The sequence below is a fragment of the Aotus nancymaae genome, unplaced genomic scaffold, assembly GCF_030222135.1.
Source record: "Aotus nancymaae isolate 86718 unplaced genomic scaffold, 86718_ANA_hifiasm-v0.15.2.pri h1tg000089l, whole genome shotgun sequence".
Classification (NCBI taxonomy): Eukaryota; Metazoa; Chordata; class Mammalia; order Primates; family Aotidae; genus Aotus; species Aotus nancymaae.
This window is the reverse complement of record NW_026988504.1, coordinates 20,998,685-21,020,964: the sequence shown is the minus strand read 5'-3', so window position 1 is coordinate 21,020,964 and position 22,280 is coordinate 20,998,685. Positions and strand designations below refer to the sequence as shown.

The 22,280-nt window shown below is 38.3% G+C and overlaps 1 protein-coding gene across 1 annotated transcript in view; it reads right to left on the bottom strand.

The window, feature by feature from the left end:
• The window catches only part of NSF (N-ethylmaleimide sensitive factor, vesicle fusing ATPase), a 161,602-nt gene that overhangs the window by 114,543 nt on the left and 24,779 nt on the right, over positions 1-22,280 (bottom strand). The window contains exons 2-7 of the mRNA XM_064369291.1: positions 16,130-16,215; positions 13,518-13,617; positions 9,846-9,885; positions 3,714-3,880; positions 616-723; positions 65-140 (exon numbers count right to left, since the gene is read on the bottom strand). Of these exons, the coding sequence (XP_064225361.1) occupies positions 65-140; positions 616-723; positions 3,714-3,880; positions 9,846-9,885; positions 13,518-13,617; positions 16,130-16,215 (577 nt within the window). The remainder of the gene's footprint in view (positions 1-64; positions 141-615; positions 724-3,713; positions 3,881-9,845; positions 9,886-13,517; positions 13,618-16,129; positions 16,216-22,280) is intronic.

The window sequence follows — 22,280 nt, the reverse complement described above, 5'->3', positions numbered from 1 at the left end:
TGAGTTACATGTAATAGAAATAGGCCTACTTCATTTCGAATCTTCTAAAAACTGTAAATCTTACCAATAAGATTAAGTGATGAATTTTCTGCTTTTTCAAATGCAACTTGACTATTTCCAACAACCAGTCCTACTTCAATCTGTGTGGAAAGACAATAATTAGTAGTCTAATAGCAAACTTCTGGACTTGTCAAAGCAAGGCCAAAAGTGAAGGGGAAATGAGGTCTCTCTGTGCAAAGCAAACCTTCAGACTATCATCTGAGCTACTTTTACTTTTCTCATAACTTTCTTCTACAGTTCCTATATGCCTTCTTTCTATGCCTATATCTTTCCAATAATGTGTTTCTTATTACTTATTCACAAGAAATATCTTCATTCAAGCAAATTATATGTACATATATGTCTACATTTTACATTACTATTAGGTCTGCAAGTAAGTACATTTTAAGCTATTTTAATAACAATGCTGGCTATGAAAGCAATTTGTTCTCCCTACTCTCTTAAAAGAGCACATAATTTGAAAAAAGTCACTCAACAGATAGGAAAATTATAATCAATCTGTACAAATTATATTATAAAGATGATCTAGTAAAGGTGATTAGAAATAAAACATACCTTCTGCCTTTTCCCTGTCGCAGGTTCTCCCTTCAGGATGCTAGGATCCATGGCTTCAATATCCTTCACCAGTAGGCCAAAAAGCTTTTCATTGAAGCTAAACACAAGCTATGTAGAAAAGAGGGAAGGGGAGAAAAATCACTTCATAATATAATGATTTGATTCTCAGATCATCACCAGTGTTTTTCAAACAGAGAAAACCAGTTTTCTCCTATATATCCCTCTCCAATCAGCTCCTCAAGCAAACTACTTATAGCCAATGAGAGGAAAAGGGAATTAGCACTTACAATCAGTGTCTACAAAATGACTGCAAAACTCATGCTTAAAATGTTTTTCACAAGAATATAAATTATCTAATTTAAATGTCAGAGTGCCACCTAAAGTAATTCAAGAGTAACACATTTACTATTTCTAACAGAATAAAGTATCTTGGTATTTTATTCAAACATTATAGGCAGTTATATAATATTCACAAACACTCTTGGAAGCAGAAACTACTACTCCATTTTACTACTGAGGAAGCTGAGATGCAGAAAGAGGCTACACAACAAGGCTCAGAGTCACAGTAAATGAGAGCCCCAAGAGTCAAAGCTGGGTCTATGACTCTACAATTCATGCTTTTCTATCACCAGGACAAAAGTGCAGAGACAGCTTTTGAATGCTCAATTGCTCATTCACCAAATATTTACTGAGTGCCTTCTAAAAGTTTGGTCTTCTTCTATGTGTTGGCTTATAATGGTAAATATAACGGGTTGGCCTGTCCATCAATTCTGCTACTACCAAATACCACCAATGGGAGGAAGCAGTAAGGACAGTGATCTGGAGTAAGATATTTACTACTTCTCTGTATTATGAAAGATTCTCTTTCATGGATTTACTGACTTCTACATCTACTGGGTTTTAAATTATTATAAATACCAAAACATTTCCTATTAAACATTCTAAACATTTTCTATTAGGATACTAAAGCTAAAAGCAAAGGTAAAAGCCATCAAGTTTAGCTAGGTAATCTGAGCAGAATTTTAGTCATCCAATACACAACAGCCCTGCAGTGGCTCTCTGTTGAAGTGTCCTGATCTTCTTTCATCAGAGGTTTAACTATGCATGGTATTCCTGTCTTATTTTCTGTTTTCCTCAACTAGGAAGTTTTATGACTGCAGGGATCATATCTATTTTATTCACTACGGATCTGCAGTGTCTAAAACAGTGGCTGGTGCATACTAGGTACTATCAAATATGGGTTTAATTCTTAGCTCAGCTATGTCCCTAACTGTGTAGCCGTGGGCATATCATTTACCTTCTTCAGATCTTAAATTCCTCATTTGGCCAGGCATGGTGGCTCACACCTGTAATCTCAACACTTTGGGAGGCCGAGGCCAGGAGTTAGAGACCAGCCTGGTAAACATGGCAAAACTCCACCTCTACTAAAAACACAAAAAAAATTAGCCGGGTGTGGTGGTGGCCACCTGTTATCCCAGCTACTCAGGAGGCAGAGGCAGGAGAATCGCTTGAACCCAGGAAGCAGAGGTTGCGGTGGGCTGAGATCATGCCACTGCACTCCAGCCTGGGAAACAGAGTAAGACTCCACCTCAAAAAATAAATAAAATTTAAAAAAATAAAATAAAATTCCTCATTTGTAAATGTGGAGTTAAATAGCTTAATCTCTTGAGGTTCATTCCAATTCTAGTATTCTTTTTAAAATAATGCACTATATCCTTTTCCTGTCTAGCAGAAATTCAGTTTTTTTAGGTTCTGAAATAAGTCCATAACCAAAAAAAGTTAAGAATTTTTTTGTTTTTTTGAGACAGGGTCTCGATCTGTCACTCAGGCTGGAGTGCTGTGTCACAATCATGACTCACTGCAGCCTCAACCTCCCAGGCTCAAGCAATCCTTCCACCTCAGCCTCTTGAGCAGTTGGGACTACGCTCAGCTATTTTTTTAAAAAATTTTTTGTAGATACAATGTTCATTGTGGGCAAAAAAAAAAATAATTTTTTTTTGTAGAGACTGAGTCTCACTATGTTGCCCAAGCTGGTCTTGAGCTCCTGGGCTCAAGCGATCGTCCCACCTTGGTGTCCCAAAGTGCTGGGATTATAGGTGTGAGCCATCATGCCTGGTCAAGAGCTACTTTTTCTTGGTCAGGCACAGTGGCTCATGTCTATAATCCCAGCACTTTGGGAGGCTGAGGCAGGCAAATCACCAGCGGTTGGGAGTTCAAGACCAGCCTGACCAACATGGAGAAACCCGTCTCTACTAAAAACACAAAATTAGCAGGGCGTGGTAGCACACACCTGTAATCCTAGCTACTCGGGAGGCTGAGGCAGGAGAATTGCTTGAACCTGGGAGGTGGAGGTTGCAGTGAGCCAAGACAGTGCCATTGCACTCCAGTCTGGGCAACAAGAGTGAAACTCTGTCTCAAAAAAAAAAAAAAAAAAAACCCTACTTTTTCTACAGAACTATATTAGTGAAAGAGACAGACATTCCAGAGGCAAAACAAATGTCCTATGATGTGAAAAGAAATTTCAGATATATATGTTTGCAGTGTTCCCAAATTCGCTGAGGGAAAGGCTGCTGTAATTATATATGGCATTTTAATCTAAAAGCTACTTTAGAATTTTTCTGAACAGACTCCTTGAGTTCAGTAAATACATCTCCCTCACTTCTTTTTTTTGAGATGGAATCTCACTCTGTTGCCAGGCTGGAGTGCAGTGGTGCGATCTCGGCTCACTGCAACTTCTGCCTCCCAAGTTCAAGCGATTCCCCTGCCTCAGCCTCCCAAGCAGCTGGGACTACAGGCATGCACTACCATGCCCGGCTAATTTTTTTGTGTGTTTTAACAGAGATGGGGTTTCACCATGTTGGCCAGGATGGTCTCGATCTCCTGACCTTGTGATCCGCCCTCCTCAGCATCCCAAAGTGCTGGGATTACAGGCGTGAGCCACTGTGCCTGGCCCTCCCTCATTTTTTATCACTCACCTTGGATATAACAGTTCATATGCAAAACTTTTCTTACTTTTTAAAAGGTAGAATTAATTTTGGACAACTGCAGAAATTAGAATACCTACAAAGCTAAAGGAATGAAAGAAAATTTAAAACTACCTGTTGTCCCACTGAGAAGGCCTGGTTGTTGAACTGCTGAATAAATTCTGCTGCCATCTTGTCGGTGTCATAAGGGTTGGAGTCAATGCTTTTTTTCTGCAGGAAATCAATCTCGATGGTCATTGTGCCAATACACTGTTTGGCTTTGTCAAATGTATATAAGGAGACTAGGGGTAAAAAGAAGCATTTTAAAAAAAATCACAGGAGTACCAAATACCTGTTGTGTTTCTAGTAACTAAAAGTTTCACATTAATGAATCATGATAAAACTACTTCACCAAAAATGGGGTTTAAACAGCCTTCACTGGAGGGACACATAGGTACAGGTTTAAATAATAATAATAACTACTAGAGATTTTCTTCCCCAGCTGAATTAATTAGAAATTGAACAGCAGTCTCTCTGTTGTTATCCCTCATCCCACTCTCATCAGGATCACAGTCCTCCCCACATGGCCTCTGCATTTTCCTCCTCATTTAATGCAGTACAATATGGAATGCCCCAATGCAGCTGGCATAACATGCCATTTCCAAATAAGATTTTTGTTTGACACAAAAAAACAGCTAAGGTGGGACGTAGATGAATTCTTTTGGCCTAAGAAAGTAGGATGCAGGGCAAAAAAAAAAAAAAAAAAAGCTTGAAAAACAATGTTTACTAGGGGAATCTGCTCCAGAGCAAGTCAGAGTCTGACATTTCTTTTTTATTACTACAGAAATGTTTCTGAGCATCTGCTACATCTAGGGAAGGACAGTTAAATTCCACGTGTACAGCATGTAGATAAGTGCAAGGACCTGGTTTTTAACTCCTCTTCATAGTAACAACATCTAACAGTTTCTTTTAGGTGCTTAATATATTCATGAACTGTTTAAATGGAATAACAAAAAACCCATGGTTTCCATGCCAGTAACAAAGGAGGCAATAAAGCACACATACAAAGCCTTGGCTAAGAAAATTCCTGTTCAAGTCATATAAAAAGTTCTAAAATGACTTTTAGGTTACAATGTAACAAATTCGAATATTAAAGTGTTACACATAATTTTATATTATGTAACAACTGTTCAACCAAAAACCTGTAATTGTACAACTACAACACAGTTTATGCTATTTTAAGAAAAATAGGTGTTAAAAAAAATTTTGCTAGTGACATAATTACAAAGAAGCATTTCCCTAGGAAAAAAACTTGATTCTTAAATCAGCTCAAAAAGTATACTTATGAATGCCAGTTTATAAACTTTTAAAGCAAAAACTATTATGAGGCTGTATACGGTATTGGCACTATCAGGAAAGAGTAGACTAAGCTACACAGAAAAATTCAAGACAATTTTTGCATTTGAGTTTCCCCAAGAGGGCAACTTGATTATGCCCAGTAAGAAAGAGTCTATTGCTACTCTTCAATAAGGCTTAATAGACAGACACACACAGACACACACACACACACCACACACACACACACACTCTCTCTCTCTCTCTCTCTCTCTCTCTCTCTCTCTCTCTCTCTCTCTCTCTCTGTCTCTCTCTCTCTCTCCTCCCCCCACTATTATTTTCCTTTTAGGTTCCTTGAAGATAATTGTCCTAACATTTGCCAATGGCCCCTTAAGGATAGTAGCAGCTCTCTTAAGCAACCTCCAATGAGCTGACTCATCAAAGAACTGACCAACTTTTATTCCTCTAATATACACCCGTCAGCCTATGGTTTGCCGAACGCTCAGAGCTTGTAGGCTCCTCATGCACGACTGGAGATGCTACATATCATGGGTCAACCAAGTTCATTCTGGAATCTGTCTATGCTGGTTATGCTTGTTACACTTAATTATGAAATATAATTAAATAGCATAAAAACTGCTGAAGGCCTGGTTGTTTAACTGTTATTACAATGATTTTTACATTCTAGAATTGATATTATAAATCTAAGTTGAAAGATTTGGGAAAATTTTTTAAATGAAGAGTTTCTTCTAGAAAAAAATGTTGCTAATTAGGTATCAGCATTAAAATTAGAAGACACTGACAGTTAACTCTATAAAAATCCAAGAGGTTTCTGCACCCTCAGTTGCTTTACAAGGTCTAAGTTCTCCAGCCATTTCAAAGAAATCCACCTGGAAATGATGGGTGAAGTGTATGCACAAAAGATAACACAGAACTCCAGTCCATGGACCAAACCTCCAAGAAAAGCCTTTAACCAGCTTTTCACGTAACTACCAGTCCAAGTCACACTGGGTAAGTGAGCTTCTACAGTTCTCACCACAAAAGCAGGTAATAAAAAAAGATTGTTTTTCAAACAAAAGATTGTTGCTTTGAACAATAGGCATGGCACTTTTGTGAGTTACTGAGGTCAAACAGCAAGAGAGAAAAAAAAAAAGTCACTGCAGCACAGCTTTCAGTTGATCAGTATTAAATGCCTGTTGCAAAGATTCTAGTGGTTTGCAAACAAAGCTGTTCTCTTCAAAGGGACTTTGAGTCTGTGTGTTTCAACAACTTTTGCTAGCAATGAGAAGAATCCAAGTAAATAATTGAAGTTCTCTGTGCCTTGATTTGTCACATCTATAAATCAAGAAGACTGAACTAGGCAAGTCTTCATGGTCGTTTCATACTCTAAATTCCATTCTAAACTAATTTCTTATATTCTAGCCTCTTAAGTTATGTATAAGGATTTTCTGTAAACTGTTATTTTATTTTTGAGATGGAGTCTCACTCTGTCGCCTAGGCTGGAGTGCAGTGGCACAATCTCGGCTCACTGCAACCTCCAACTCCTGGGTTCAAATGATTCTCATGCCTCAGCCTCCTGAGTAGCTGGGATTACAGGCACATGCCACCATGCCTGGCTAATTTTTTATTTTTAGTAGAGACAGGGTTTCACCATGTTGGCCAGGCTGGTCTTGAACTCCTGACCTCAAGTGATCCGCCCGCCTCAGCCTCCCAAAGTGCTGGGATTACAGGCATGAGCCACTGCACCCAACTGATTTTCTGTAAACTCTTTAAATGAAATTGCTTATATAATCAGATTTCTGTACTTTGGCCATTTAAAGGGAGACATATACATTTTAACTATTTCAAAAGCAAAATAACAAAGCCTGAGTAAAGAACACAAAATGCACTGAAGATCAAATAATAAGTTCAAATATTGGCTAAAAGTTTCAGAATACTCTCCTGTCTCCAATTCTGGATGGCTTGCTCCTTCTTAACATTTCCTAGAAAGTACAGGTTACATGCTGAGTAACTTTGACAGGCAAGAGAGCTTAGTTGTTTCCCCCATGTAGTGAAAATATTTATAGGTTGAAATCTTTTTTTTTTGAGACGGAGTCTTGCTCCATTGCCCAGGATGAAGTGCAATGGCACGATCTCAGTTCACTGCAACCTCCGCCTCCCAGGTTCAAGTAATTCTCCCGCCTCAGCCTTCCAAGTAGCTGGGATTACGGGCATGCGCCACCACGCCAGGCTAATTTTCGTATTTTCAGTAGAGACGGGGTTTCACCACATTGGCCAGGATAGTCTCGATCTCTTGACCTTGTGATCCACCCACCCTGGCCTCCCAAAGTGCTGGGATTACAGGCATGAGCCACCACGCCCGGCCAGGTTGAAACCTTAATGTAAAAATGAATATGTTGATTCAGCAATTCCATTTTTAAGTGTCTGTCCCAGAAAGATGCTAGAACATTTGTCTAACAACACATCTATAGGGAGGTGTTCATTGCAGCATTATAATAAAAAATGCTTATCAGTAGGGGAACAATGAATAAAATGTAGTATATTCATAATGTAGAATACTATACAACAATTTTTATCGAAATTAAAACTTTGCCAGGCACGGTGGCTCACACCTGTAATCCCAACACTTTGGGAGGCTAAGGAGGGAGGATCACTTAAGTCTAGGAGTTAGAGCCTGGCAATACAGTGAGACCCTGTCTCTACACAAAATAAAAAAATCATCCAGGCATTGAGGCTGCAGGGAGCCATGACTGCACAACTGCACTCCAGCCTGTGCAACAGAGTAAGATCCTGCCTCAAAACAAAACAAACAAACAAAAAAACACAACTTGATAAACATTAATAAAGATGGATGGTGTGACCAGGCGCAGTGGCTCATGCCTATAATCCCAACACTTTGGGAGGCTGAGGCGGGTAGATCACCTGAGGTCAGGAGTTCGAGATCAGCCTGGCCAACACGGTGAAACCCCGTCTCTACTAAAAATAGAAAATATTAGATGGCATGGTGGCAAGCACTTATAATCTCAGCTACTTGGGAGGCTGAGGCATGAGAATCGCTTGAACCTGGGAGGCGGAGGTTGCAGTGAGCCAAGATCACACCATTGCACCCCAGCCTGGGCAACAGAAGTGAAACTCTGCCTCAAAAAAAAAAAAAAGATGGATGGCCCTTGGAAACATAATATTGAGTGACCAAAGTCTATTGCAGAAAGTTTTGTACAATATAATACCATTTTGTGCATTAAAGACACCAAAATAATATCATAACGCATATATATGTGTGTATATACATATATGCATGTCTTCTTCATATTGAGAGATCGAATAAGTATATTTAAAATATTGGCCAGGCATGGCTGCTCATGCCTGTAATCCCAGCACTTTGGGAGGCTGAGGTGGGCGGATCACTTTGTTACAATTGCAAGTGCTATGGGCAGCACCATGGACAGTATCCCAGGCAGCACCAAGGTCAGCACCATGGTCAGTCCCAAAAGGACAAAAGTCCTGAAGATTTCATCCAGGATAAAAGACGATTGAGAATGTTTTCTTATTTTATGGCTAATAGCAATTTAATATAAAAGACTAATAATAATAAAGATATTTTATAAGCAAAAAATAAATGTATCCAATTATTTGAATAAACTTGAACTTTACAATGATAGGTGTATATGTAGTGGTCAAAACATTAGTCTGTAACACTTAAAATATGGCACTGTCAGATGGAAAGAAGACAGACTAAATGATTCCTCCAGAAGATTCCCTCAGACTAAAATCACTGACTTGACTGAAACGTCTCACCCTACAAAAGTCCCATTCCAGAATACCTGAGCACTCCCTCCTTCAAACCACACCTCCTATCCTATCTTTGTCTCCAACTCTACTTACACCAAACCAGTTTTCTACCTTTATGGCCACATCATCCAAAGCACTTGGGTCCCAAAACCCGATCTTCCCTCAACCTTACTCCACTTTAGTCCCGCTTGGTTTTACAATTTTGCTTATTAAGTCTGTCTGAAACACTTCTTTAAAGCTCTGACTTTACAATCCAGATAAGCATTTCTGTTAGCAGGAGAATGCTTTTATAATATAATTTAAACCACAAAACACATTTTTCAACTCATCAATATTTATCATCTTGAATTTCTGTATCTTGTCACAATAGAAAATATCTAGATTCAAAGTTTTAACACATTAGCCTTATGTTTAGAAAAATTAATTTATGAAAATTAGAAACCTAAGCTACATACTACCCCATCTTCTCATTAAATTTCACAAGTGGGGTGTGTGTGTGTGTGTGTGTGTGTGTGTGTGTGTGGAGAGAGAGAGAGAGAGAGAGAGAGAGAGAGAACCAGAGAGGAAGACAGGGAGGTAGAAAGATAAAGAAAATATGACAACTGGTAAATCTGGGTAAAGGTAGTATACAGAAATTCTTCATATTATTTTGCAACCTTTCTACAAATGTAATTTTCTTTTAAGTTTTAAAGACAAGCAGAAAAAAAGCTTGTTTAACTACACTTGCCTTTTCTTCCCTTCCCCTACTGTAACCATGAAGTTGACATAAAATCATCTGACTAAAGAAGACTCATAATCCATTTCCCAACTTTGCCACATTGCTAAGAAACAATGCCAGTTTTTGCTTATTAGCTCTTTGGCTTATTACCTATAATCAACTTAGTCTTTTTTTTTCCCCCTAGTGGAAGTTATAAATTGCTTTCCTTGCCTTGAACTATGATGACTTTATCACACACTTCATAAAAGATACAGAAACAGAGGTACCATAACTATTTTCTTCTCATTCTCATAGATCTAAGCAGTATTCTGAACACAGTGAATGTTTAAGTTCTGACCACTAGTAATAGAAAATTGTATAGATCTCAACAACTATGAGAAAATCATATAGAAAATCTTTATCAGGTGGCTAAAAAATATACCTACCTTCTATTTCTTGCCCAATAGAAAGACCAGCCCATTTTCTCTGTAAAGTAAAAGAGATTTAAAAAAAAGATACTTAAAAGCAATCAAAACTAGACAGGAAAAAAGAGGAATTTTAATGAATTTTAGGAACACATTCAAAGATTAAAGTATGGTATGCTATTATGGTTGAATTGTGCTCTCCCTCCAAAGTACATTGAAGTCTTGGCCCCCAACACCTGTGGATGTGACTTTATTTAGAAATACGATCTCTGCAAATGTAATCAAGTTAACATGAGGCCATAATGAATTAGGGTGAACCCTAAGCCAGTATGACTGGTGTCCTAAGAAGAGAAGAGACCAAACACACAGACAGAATACCATGTGATAGCAGAGGCAGAACTGAAATGATGCAGCTACAGGCCAAGGAACACCAAAGGATTGCCAGCAACACCAGAAGCTAAGCACAGAACAGATTTTTCCCTAGAGCCTTCAAAGAGGGACAGCTCTACTGACACGTTGATTTCAGACTTCTAGCCTCCAGAACTGTGAAAGAATTAATCTCTGTTGTTTTAAGCCACCCAGTAATTGTTCTTTGTTACTTATCCTAGGAAAGTCATGCATGTGCTATAGTTTACATGTGAACACCTGTCCCAAAACATGCAAAGCTTGCCTTTTGCAGTAAAGCTGGCACCACTGAGAAGGATGCTCCTTTCCACAGTATGATGCTACGGAAGGTCTTCACTGTATCAGATAACACTTCAGTACTGCTGCAGTTAGTGTTACTGTTTGTTACAGTATCTCAAAAAGTAAGACATTTGATTCATGAAGACTAAATACAAGCAGGGACTCAAATCAGATGGTTATAGCTACTCTTTGTAGACTAGTCAGAAGATTTTTAGATATTTACAGCTAGATTTTAGACTTCCCAAATCCCTACTGTTTACAATGGCAAGAAGTACAAAGGCAGGCCAGATTGTGTTTAGGCAGGAATTTGGAGCTTGCTTGGTATAGATTCAAAATTTGTAATGAGTGATAACACTCCAAAGAACAATGAGAAAAGCTATTTTTGGCTGAAAATAGTTTGCCTGCTCATCTGAACACTGGAGACTTTGTCATGGGTGGTTTAGAAGATGCTGCACCATGAATATGTGCAACAAGTGCTCTTCCTGGCAGCTTTCTTACCACATCCTGTTTCCCTCCTCTCTGCCCTTCACCTCCCCCAGAAGACTTCTGTAAAACCCCATCCCACTTCTGGCCAACCTGAAATTTAGCAGCATGCTCATTAAGCTTAGACTTTGGGTCACAAAGAAGCCACGTTTAGGTTCTGTGCTTCAGTCCCAGAGACAGCTGATATGGTTTGACTGTGTCCCTACCCAAATCTCATCTTGAATTGTAGTTCCCATAATCCCCATGTGTCATGGGAGGGACCCAGTGGGAGGTAACTGAATCACAGGCATGGGTTTTCCCATGCTGTTTTCATGATAGTGAATAAGTCTCACGAGATGTGATAGTTTCATAAAGGGCAGTTCCCCTGTACATGTTCTCGTGTTTGTTGCCACGTAAGACATGCCTTTGCTCCTCTTTTGCCTTCTGCCATGATTGTGAGGCCTCCCCAGCCATGTGGAACCGTGAGTCCATGAAATCTCTTTTTTCTTTATAATTTACCCAGCCTCAGGTATTTCTTCATAGCAGTATGAAAATGGACGAATACAACAGTCCTTAGGGATAACAACAGTAGCTAGTGTATAAGGTTGTTTGGAGAATTAAATGAGCTAACATATGCCAAAGTACCTAGAATAGAGCCTGGTCTGTAGTGAATATTGGGGGAAATTTTTTTTTATAGGAAATTTTCTTTTACAAAACAGAGACAAGGTGAAATGGTCACACCTCAAGCTATTTCTAACATTCAGAATCCCAAATAGAACTCTGTAAAAGCTGGTGAACCCTGGAATATACCAAACTTTTAATCTATAGAAACAAATGTGAAAGTGGCCTGGATAATGAAGAGGCATCAAACAGAGAGGTGGAATAGTGAATGAAAATTTTCTGTAATATTTGAGGGCCTCAAGAGATTTTTGATAGTTCCTTTTGTTTCTTTTTTTTTTTCTTTTTAAGAAATAGAATCTCACTCTGTAGCCCTGGCTGGAGTGTAACAGCACAATCACTACAGCCTCGACTTCCTGAGCTCAAGTGATCCTCCCAACCTCAGCCTCCCACGTAGCCTGGACTACAGGCATGTGCCACCATGCCCAGCTAATTAAACAAATTTTTTTTGTAGAGACTAGTGACAGGAACAAGGGTCTCACTATGCTGGTATGAAATTCTTGGTCTCAAGCAATCCTGCTCAGATTCCAAAAGCACTAGAATTACAAGCGTGAAGCACCTGGCCCGTCTAATAGTTCTTTCTTCTTTTTTTTTTGAAACAGGGTCTCACTTTGTCATCCAGGCTAGAGTGCAGTGGCACTATCTCAGGTCACTACAGCCTTGACTTCCCAGGCTCAAGTGATCCTCTTGCCTCAGCACCCCAAGAAGTTAAGACTATAGGCATGTACCACCACCCCCAGCTAATTTTTGTATTTTTAGTAGAGGTGGGGTTTCACCTTGTATCTGGTCTTAAACTCCTGGACTCAAGTGATCCACCAGCTTTGGCCTCCCAAAGTGCTGGGATTACCCACATGAGTCATTACACGTGGCCTAATAGTTCTTAAATGAGTATTTGATCTCTTTCTCTAAACCTTCAAGGAAGTCAACCAATGCTTATTAGCATACTAGGAGGAGGTAGGGATTGCATTTACATTGTTTAGGACTGGGGTCAGTCAGCAGCCTGAGTAAAATGATAAGGGAGAAGAGGATACAGACTAGTATTTGTGGTGCCTTCTATTATGTATGATGTGCCTGGGACTGCGCTAAGCAATCTAATTCTCTGGATTCCACAGAATCCACCAATAGTTGTAACTGTAATCACAACCCATTCAGTTGTTATGGGAGCCTAGCAACATACGTTGTAATTTGAGATTCTTTCCAAATTCTTTAGTGTAACACCATCACATTGTAAAATCACTATTAGTACATACCAATTTTACAAATAAAAATTTTTTTTTTGTATTTTCTGTTACCCTGGGAGTTACCATTAAAATAACTTGACTCTTTATGTGATAGCTGACTAATTTTACTGCAAAACCTTTAAAAATTAAAAAAAAAAAAATCAAGACAAAAGAAGGCAGCCATAGTAAAAATTGGCAATTAAGAATCTGTCTTTAGATTGGCCATGATGGCTCACACCCTATAATCCCAGCACTTTGGGAGGCCAAGGTGGGAGGATTCCTTGAGCCCAAGAGTTAAAGACCAGCCTGGGCAACATAGTTAAGACCCCACCTCTACAAAAAATTTTAAAATTAGGCACTGTGGCACAAGCTTGTACTCTCAGCTGTTTGAGAATTGCTTGAGACCAGGAGCCATGATCGTGCCACTGCACTCTAGCCTGGGTGACAGAACGAGACCCTGTCTTAAGATGACAACAACAAAAACAACAACAACAAAAAACATAGACTATATCTTTAAATTCCTTATGTAATACTTACATGTTCTTCTTCGGTATTAATCAATACAGTCATAGGGTGATGCTTGCTTAAAATGAATGGACTATTCTATGACTTTCAAAAACAAAAGAGAACAGATTGACATCTGAGTTACCTGAGGTAAGCTGAATGCAATGCTCCCTGGAACCACTGATGGATGTGTCTTCAGTGTAAATGTGTACCGGTGATTGGGGGAGGTCCTCACAATCACATGCCTGAAGGACAGAAACACAGTTAGTATTCCACATTGAAGGAAATTAAGAACATAATTTCAAAATGTATTTCTTTTCAAACTGATATTTGATGAGTATCAGGTGGAAACAACATCATCTGTGTTTGAAGAAACAGAACCACAAATTTAGTTTCCAAAACTGTCAGCAACTCCAAATGTTTTCCAGATATAAGGAGTACCTTGGGTCAAACACACATCAAGTAGAATCCAGCCAAAATACCATCCAAAATACCAACTTCATTACATTTCCAGTTTACATAAAACTGAAGCCAGTGATCTAGAGTCCTTGATATCAAGTAAAAACTAGATGAATTTCCTCTCCTGAGAATTACTTCACATCCTAATAAAAAAGAGAGCCACAGATAAAAGAGCTAGAATATAGCAGTCAAAAAAAGTTAGTTTTTAGACTATTCATTAAATTTCTTTGCAGACTCTCTCAACAGGCTGAAACAACAATCTACAAAAAAAAAAAAAAAAGATTAAAAAAATTCCCAAAATACATCAGCTTTCATGAAGACATTAATATTTACTATTTTTAAAAATTTTCTTCTAATTCCCTGCTCAGAAATTACCTGTAAATAAATAAAACATAGTCCTTTCATGATAATCTCCTATACCAAGTAACTAAAAAGTACTATGTGTAAGATAGAAGCTTCAAATTGTTATGCGTCAGCACTATCTTTTTTTTTTTTTTTTTTTTTTTAATAGATTTGGTCTCTCTATGTTGCCCAGGCTGGCCTCAAACTCCTGGCCTCAGTCTCCCAAGTAGTTGGTACTACACAGACACACACCACCATGCCTAGCTCACTATCTTTTTAAAAAGTATCTTTTAGAATGCTGTAATTTTTCACATCAATGGCTAATGTTTTCTATACATTTGTTTTTTTTTCTTTTTTTGCTACTAGAACACAACTATATTTTGAGTAACTCCACCATCAGCACAGTGAATATTTAACATATGTAAAAGAATTCCACAAATTCTCACATTGATTACTTATACTTCAGTTTATCTGTTGAAAGTTCTGGGCTCAATTTCACATCACAGAATGTTTAGCACTGGAAACAATGTTAATATCATCATATAGCACAGCATCTTACTCTGAAGCTGAAAACGAATGATTAGCAATTCTAACTCTGTGAAACTCATGTATTTCACAGACAACATTAAAAAAAAATGCTCAGTTAAAACCTTACCACTTATCTATACCAGTCTCAGAAGCATATGGATGGCACTGAACTTGTAGCAGGGTCTTTAGAAGACCTGGCAGCATGTAATACAAATCAGTTAAAATAAATTACAATGCAAAATGCTTTTAAGGATTCTACACTTGCTTTGCATCTTCCAATTTTTTTTTCTTTTCTTTTCTTTTTTTTGAGATGGAGTCTTACTCTGTTGTCAGGCTGGAATGCAGTGACGCAATCTTGACTCACTGTAACCTCCACCTCCCGAGTTCAAGTGATTCTCCTGCCTCAGTCTCCCAAATAAATGGAACTGCAGGCACACACCACCACATCTGGCTAATTTTTTTTGTATTTTTAATAGAGACAGTGTTTCACCACGTTGGCCAGGATGGTCTCTGTCTCTTGACCTTGTGATCTGTCCCCCTCGGCATCTGAAAGTGCTGGGATTACCGGCATGAGCCGCTGCACCCGACCCCAATTTTCTTTTTTCTTTTGAGATAGAGTCTTGCTTTATTGGCAGCCTGGAGTGCAACGGTGCAATCTCAGCTCACTACAGCTCCACCTCCTGGGTTCAACTGATTCTCATGCCTCAGCCTCCTGAGAAGCTGGGACTACAGGCGCCCACCGCCACGCCCAGCTAATTTTTTGTATTTTTAGTAGAGATGGGGTTTCACCAAGTTGGCCAGGCTGGTCTAGAATTCCTGATCTTAGGCAATCAGCCCACCTTGGCCTACTAAGGTGCTAGGATTACAGGTGTGAGCCACTGTACCCAGCCCATCTTCCAGTTTTCATGTCTCTTGGATTATTATGGTAATCATGATCATAGCAGCTAATATTTACTAAGGGCTTATTAACATGTTGGGCACTGTTCTAAGTTAACTTAATTTTCACAGCTACCTTGAAGATATCATCTTCATTTTACAGATCAGGACACAGAGGCACAGAAATGGTCACCCAGTTTGTAATTGGTAGAGCCAGGAAAACTGAAACAATCTGAGTTGGCCAGAGCCAAACACCTAAAAACTCTGCTATATGATTCATATAACCAATATGTTTAGCTCTACTAAGAAAACTGATAAAAACTAAAGTTTTATATATAAAAAACTGTATGTGATTTTTAAAACATTATACAGTATTTATCAAAGTTTGACATAGTAATGATTCAAATACATAACTTTTTTCATGTTCTCCATTTTCCAACTCAGCAAAAAGAATTAAAAAAAAATATTTTCCAACGTTTCCTAAAAATGACTGTCCGGAAGTTTCTGAAGTGCCACTTAGCAGGTCAAAAGAAAACAAAGTCAGATACTCACTGGCCAGACTGGAAATCCTTTTCATTCACAACTGCACAATTAGTTAAAGATAATTCATCTGTCGGACATCTTGCCGCTTGCATGCTCTGTAAGAATCAATGATTAGGAAAATTAAATTAAGTCATATTCTATTCCCTTAAAGAATATTTTATGCCTTTCTATCCTCTCTTCTTTATCACTCTCATTGCTATAATGAACATCTACTGTTTTTGACTCCCAGCATCCCTTCCTCTGTAGTAAAAGCAAACCCTTCCTTTGGGAAACTGTTCCTTCCCCATTCCATGTGGTTTTGTGAGACTGCCAGTCACAGCACACATGCAACCACATACACTCTATCCCACCCACAGGATTTTATGTATACTGGCGCTAGTGAAAGACATTCTTCCGCAAGCCACAGCACTACATGGAGGAAGACTTTCCACTTCAAAAGTGTAAAACTGTCACAGAGACACAGACAAGCTAATAAATAACCTGGAAACACAGACCTGGCAACCAAGGTAAAGTCCTTGAGACAAGTCCTGAACATTAGCATGAGCCAACGAATTTTTTTTGCTCAAGCTTTTTTGAATTAGTTTTCCATGTCTTTCAAAGAAAAGAATCTTGACTAATAAAAATGCAATAAAATAAATTCAATAAATTTGATAAATTTATGTATCAAATTTCATGTATATTATCAAAAGTATACTATGAAATTTTATGTATATTATGAAAAGTATATTATGAAAAAGTATATTTTAATAAGAGATCCCAGGTGGCTATGAACTGTATCTCCTATAGATTGAGAAAAACCATCTTCTAAATATTTCTGAAGAGGTTCTAAGTAGTATGCTACCAAGATGATATTAAAAAACAAAACAAAAGAAACTCACTCTGCCCCTATAAAATAAAAATGTTTAGCAACATGTTAGAATTATTTCCAGCTTTTCCAGAAAAAAGAAAAAGAGAAAAAACAAATCTTTCCTAATAGAGCATTTCAAAATTGGATATTTGGAAACATTTCCATTGCTAAGTGATTCTGCTGTTGAAAACAATATATATTACCTAAAAAATAAAAAAAGAAACCAAAAACTCATATCTTCATGCTTTATAAGGTCAGAAACAGAATATTCTATAACTTTTTAAAACATCTTCCAAACGAAGGCTTACAGTGATTTTTCTGGAACCCATTTATTAGCACAATAGAAGTATATTTTTATTAATCTGTAAGAAAAACTAATAGATGGAAATTTACCAGCCACATTTCAATAAAGCATTTCCATAAATGGTGAATAAGTCTGGGGAAAAAGGATCTGATTTAGAAAGTACAGCCAAATTCCCCGATTTTGATCCAGGCTTTGATTGCCTTAAAGTATCAAAATAAACTGAATTTAGAAACAGCCCTCTGGCCAGCTGTATTACATAATATTAAACCAAGCTTTTAAAGAATAATGATGTACCACTTTACTACTTTACTTTTTGTTTCATTTTGTTTTTTTGAGATGGAGTCTTGCTCTGTTGCCCAGGCTGGAGTACAGTGGCACAATCTTGAATCATTGTAACCTCCACCACCTGGGTTCAAGCAACTCTCCTGCTTCAGCCTCCCAAGTAGCTAGGATTACAGGTGTGTGCCATCATGCCCAGTTAATTTTTGTATATTTTAGTACAGACGGGGTTTCAGTATGTTGGTCAGGCTTGTTTCAAACTCCTGACATCAAGTGATCTGACCGTCTCGGCCTCCCAAAGTGCTGGGATTGCAGGCATAAGCCACTGCATCTGGCCTACTTTCTGTATTTTTCAGTAAAATTAATACTATGAGAATATTGTACATGTCAACTTTAGCTCATCTTTTTAATTTCTTTTTTGTTTTCTATACATGTTCTACTGTGTATATAACTTTGAGTACTATATATCACTTATAAATAAATATTGGCATATAATCTATATATGAGGGTACATAATCAAAACATTTTTTACTTATGAGATTCATGATCAAATGTTTGGAAATTACTCATTTAGCATGAGATGGATAAAGTCTACGCCACAAGTCGGCTTTGTGAATGAGACTGCATTTATGTGTTCAACAAATGTTGAAAGCATTTTGCCCAAGGTCACAGCTTGATCAGCCATCTGACATAAACGTACTGAATTTTTTCAGTTTCCCAGTTTCCCAGGGTCTTTTTCACCTGCAAGCTTCTTTCTTTTATATAACCTCTCCCACTAAACCCTGCTCTGTCCCTGGACAACTCCCACTCATTCTACAATTCTCCACTTAGACATTACTTTTTCTAGAAGGCATTCCTAGACACCTACCCCTTCCCGCTAAACTGATGAAATAAACTTCAAACGGAAGCATTCAACTATGTTTTTATTGTCTGTCTACATGTTTGCATTGCATATAAGATACGAAACTTCTCAAAGACTGAGACTGTATCTTGCTTACATCTGTCATTCCCAGAGTTAGTACAGGGCCTAGTACACAGTGAGTACTCATTAAATGTTTGTTGAACACAAAAATTTATAAATCAATACAAATCTGTCTCAACTGCAGAATAAACATTCCAAAGAACATGTAACAAAGGACTGATCATCTCAAGGTTATTTAGAAAGTGATAACATTGAACTAAAATGACCTAATAGCTCAAAATAGTTCACAGAACTATATAGCTAAAGTAAAAGAAATACGCAAAATGATGTTAATTTTTCACTTATAAACTTGTTTATTTGTCAAGTGTCCTTCAAAAGGAGTGAAAAAATCTTGCAGAAGTCATCGGGCTGGCTAACCAAAACAGATGCTGTGAACAAAAGGTCTCCCTACTGGAATCCAGAAGCATCTGTGTTTTTATGGCAAGCCAAGCAGGATATCTCATTTTTTCAACAAAGTATAAGTCCCTATAAATAGTAGCTGTCTACTCACCACAGCAATGTCAAGGGAAAATTCCACAACTTTTCTAACATTGACCTTGCCCCTAGGAAACATAATGAAAGCCAACAACTATACCATGCAGCTAGTAAGAAATGAAAGTACAGGCCAGGCATGGTGGCTTACACCTGTAATCTCAGCACTCTGGGAGGCCGAGGCAGGCGGATTACCTGAGCTCAGGAGTTCAAGACCAGTCTGGGCAACACGGTGAAACCCATCTCTATTAAAATACAAAAAATTAGCCAGGCGTGGCAGTGTGCACCTGTAGTCCCAGCTACTCGGGAGGGTAAGGCAGGAGAATTACTTGAACCTGGGAGGCGAAGGTTGCAGTGAGCCAAGATCATGCCACTGCACTCCAGCCTGGGCGACAGAGCAAGACTGTCTCAAAACAAAACTTGATAGGCAGTTTTATATGTTTAGTTGTGTTACTAGAACATTTAACCATCTGAAGGCTACAGAAATGTCTTTATTATGACAACTTAAAATATCAAAACTTATAAACTCATTGCTACTATAAAAGAATGAAAACTTCAACAAATATTTAATGGAAACTTTAGTGAATTACATCATTACTCACTTGAAAGCCTTCACTGTGCAGAAAGTTATTTGCTTCTCTTCATCAAAGAAACTGGGGGGATTTAATCAGGACTCTTCTGGACAACACGGTACAGTTTTGGAATTTAAATAACATACTTTCGTCCAAAGGTCCACTTTCAAAACTGGATTAAAGTAGGCTTTACTATTTACTAAATAATTTAATAGGGCAAAATAAACAGAAAAATAAAGTGTGGCATCTGACCAGAAGAGCTCATTACCAAACAGCTGCCCCTACCTCAACTGTCACCCTTATGAATCCACTGGTTCTTCCTCTGTGGTGCTCTAGGCTTTGGTTTCATCTGTCCCACAGGAAAGGGAAGGACAGAAAACACAAACTTGCCCCAGGGCCAGCTCAGCTAACATGTGTCACAAATTATTCCTTGTTAGAGGATCTTTCCTGAAAAATAACATTTCGGAACTACACTGTTCAGTAACATAATAACTAGACGTATTTCACGATTAAAATTAATTAAATTCAGTTCTTCAGTTCCACTAGCCCTACATTTCAAGAGCCACATGCGGCTAGTGGCTATCACTGCAGAAAGTTTCATTGCATAGTGTTGGCCTAGAATAATGCACTACTCATCTTCAGGCCTAGGGAATCCCTCTGTGCTACGTATTCTTATAGTAATAATTTATGTTGAAATTCTGAAGTCACGTGGGACTAGAAGTGATGGGGTAGAAATAAACGTATATGTCCTATAGTTATCTCCTGAAGAGCATTTAGGAATATCCTTGACATTCTCTATCTCAAACCAATAATTGTTCACATAGATAAACCTCCTGCCTGGCATCCCTTAGAACTTTAAAATTCCTTTACAAGTTTATATTGAAAAGAAAAACAATTCCCATTTTGGTCTTTTTGCGGGGAAAGCATGCAAAGAAAAATATTAAAGGCGGACAACATTCAATGTTGGCAAAGATGCAATGCAGTTCCTACAAAGTGAATGTGACCCAACAAGTGCACCCCTAGGTTTTTAGTCAAAAGAAGTGAAAACATATCCACACAAAGTCTTGCACACAAATGTTCATAGCAGCTCTACTCATAATAGCCCAAAACATGGAAACAACACGAATGTCTACAAAAAGATGAATGAATGAAGAAATTATGGAGAGCCATATAATTAATTAATGCTACTAGAAAATTAAAAAGAAACTAGTCCAGGAACAGTGGCTCATGCCTGTAATCCCAACACTTTGGGAGGCCGAGGTAGGAGGATCGCTTGAGCCCAGGAGTTCCAGAACAGTCTGGGCAACATGGTGAAACCCTGTCTCTACAAAAGATACAGAAATTAGCCAGGCATAATGGCACATGCTGATAGTCCTAGCTACTTGGGAGGCTGAGGCAGGAGGATTGCTTGAGCCCAGCTGTGTGAGGTTGCAGTGAGCTATGATCACGCCATTGTCCCCAGTCTTGCAACAAAGCAAGATCGTCTCTACAAAAAAAATAAAAACTAAACTTAAAAAGATAATTAAACTTAAAAGAAACTAAACTTAAAAACACACTAAACTGTTAACAGTGGTTACCATCAAGGAGAAAGACAAGAAGACGTTGAGGGAAACACCTTTACTGTTTACAATTCTGAACTGCTGGAACTGTTTTTACAATAAATAAATCTTGTCTCACAAAAATCATTTTAAATATAGAAAATATTTATGTATAATTTGTTCCCTACGCATTATTTTAACAGTGATGAATTAGGAGCAACCTAAAAGTCCTGTTTCAAAGTAGTGGTTCTGTAAGCTACAACATACCCACACTGGATTAAATACCATATGGCCATCAAAATCCTCATAACACACTTAGGGTTCATATCACAGAACTATATATAGAAATTTTACTTTACAGCATTTATTATTATTTTGAGACAAGGTCTGGCTCTATCACCCAGGCTGGAGTGCAGTGGCAGTATCTCAGCGTACTGTAACGTCCACCTCCCAGGCTCAAGTCATCCTCCCACTTCAGTCTCCCGAGCAGCTGAGGCTACAGGTGAGCCCCACCATGCCAGGCTAATTTTTGTATTTTTTTGTTAAGATGGGATTTCATCAGGTTGCTCAGGCTGGTCCTGAACTCCTGACCTCAAGTGATCCACCTGCCTCAGCCTCCGAAAGTGCTAGGACTGCAAGCATGACCCATTGTGCCCAGCCTACAACATTATTTTTAAAAAGTATAGCAAACCAACTAAATGGAAACACAGCAAAATGTGAAAAACAACTGTGACTGGATAATGAAACTAGGGGTGATTTCCAGCTTTCCACAGTGATTTTAAATCTCATATATGAAGTTCTCTGGTTCTATTTCTGGGTTGATTGTTCTACTTCATTAACCATTTGTCTGTTTTCTGTACTAGTACCACATTGTTTTAATTACCATATATGGCATATTTTGATGCCTAGTTTTGTCAGATTCAAGTATCAAAAAATTAATATTCTTAACTTCACAGAAGCATCTTCGGACATGCATCTCAAAGTTTAAAGAGGCAGAAGGCTCCCTCCCCTGTTGGTTTTTCTTTTTGTTGTTGTTTGTTTGCTCTCTCTTTTTTTTTTTTGAGATGGAGTCTTGCTCTGTCATCCAGGCTGGAGTGAGTGCAGTGGCTCAATCTTGGCTCACTGCAACCTCTACCTCCTGAATTTAAGGAATTCTCCTGCCTCAGC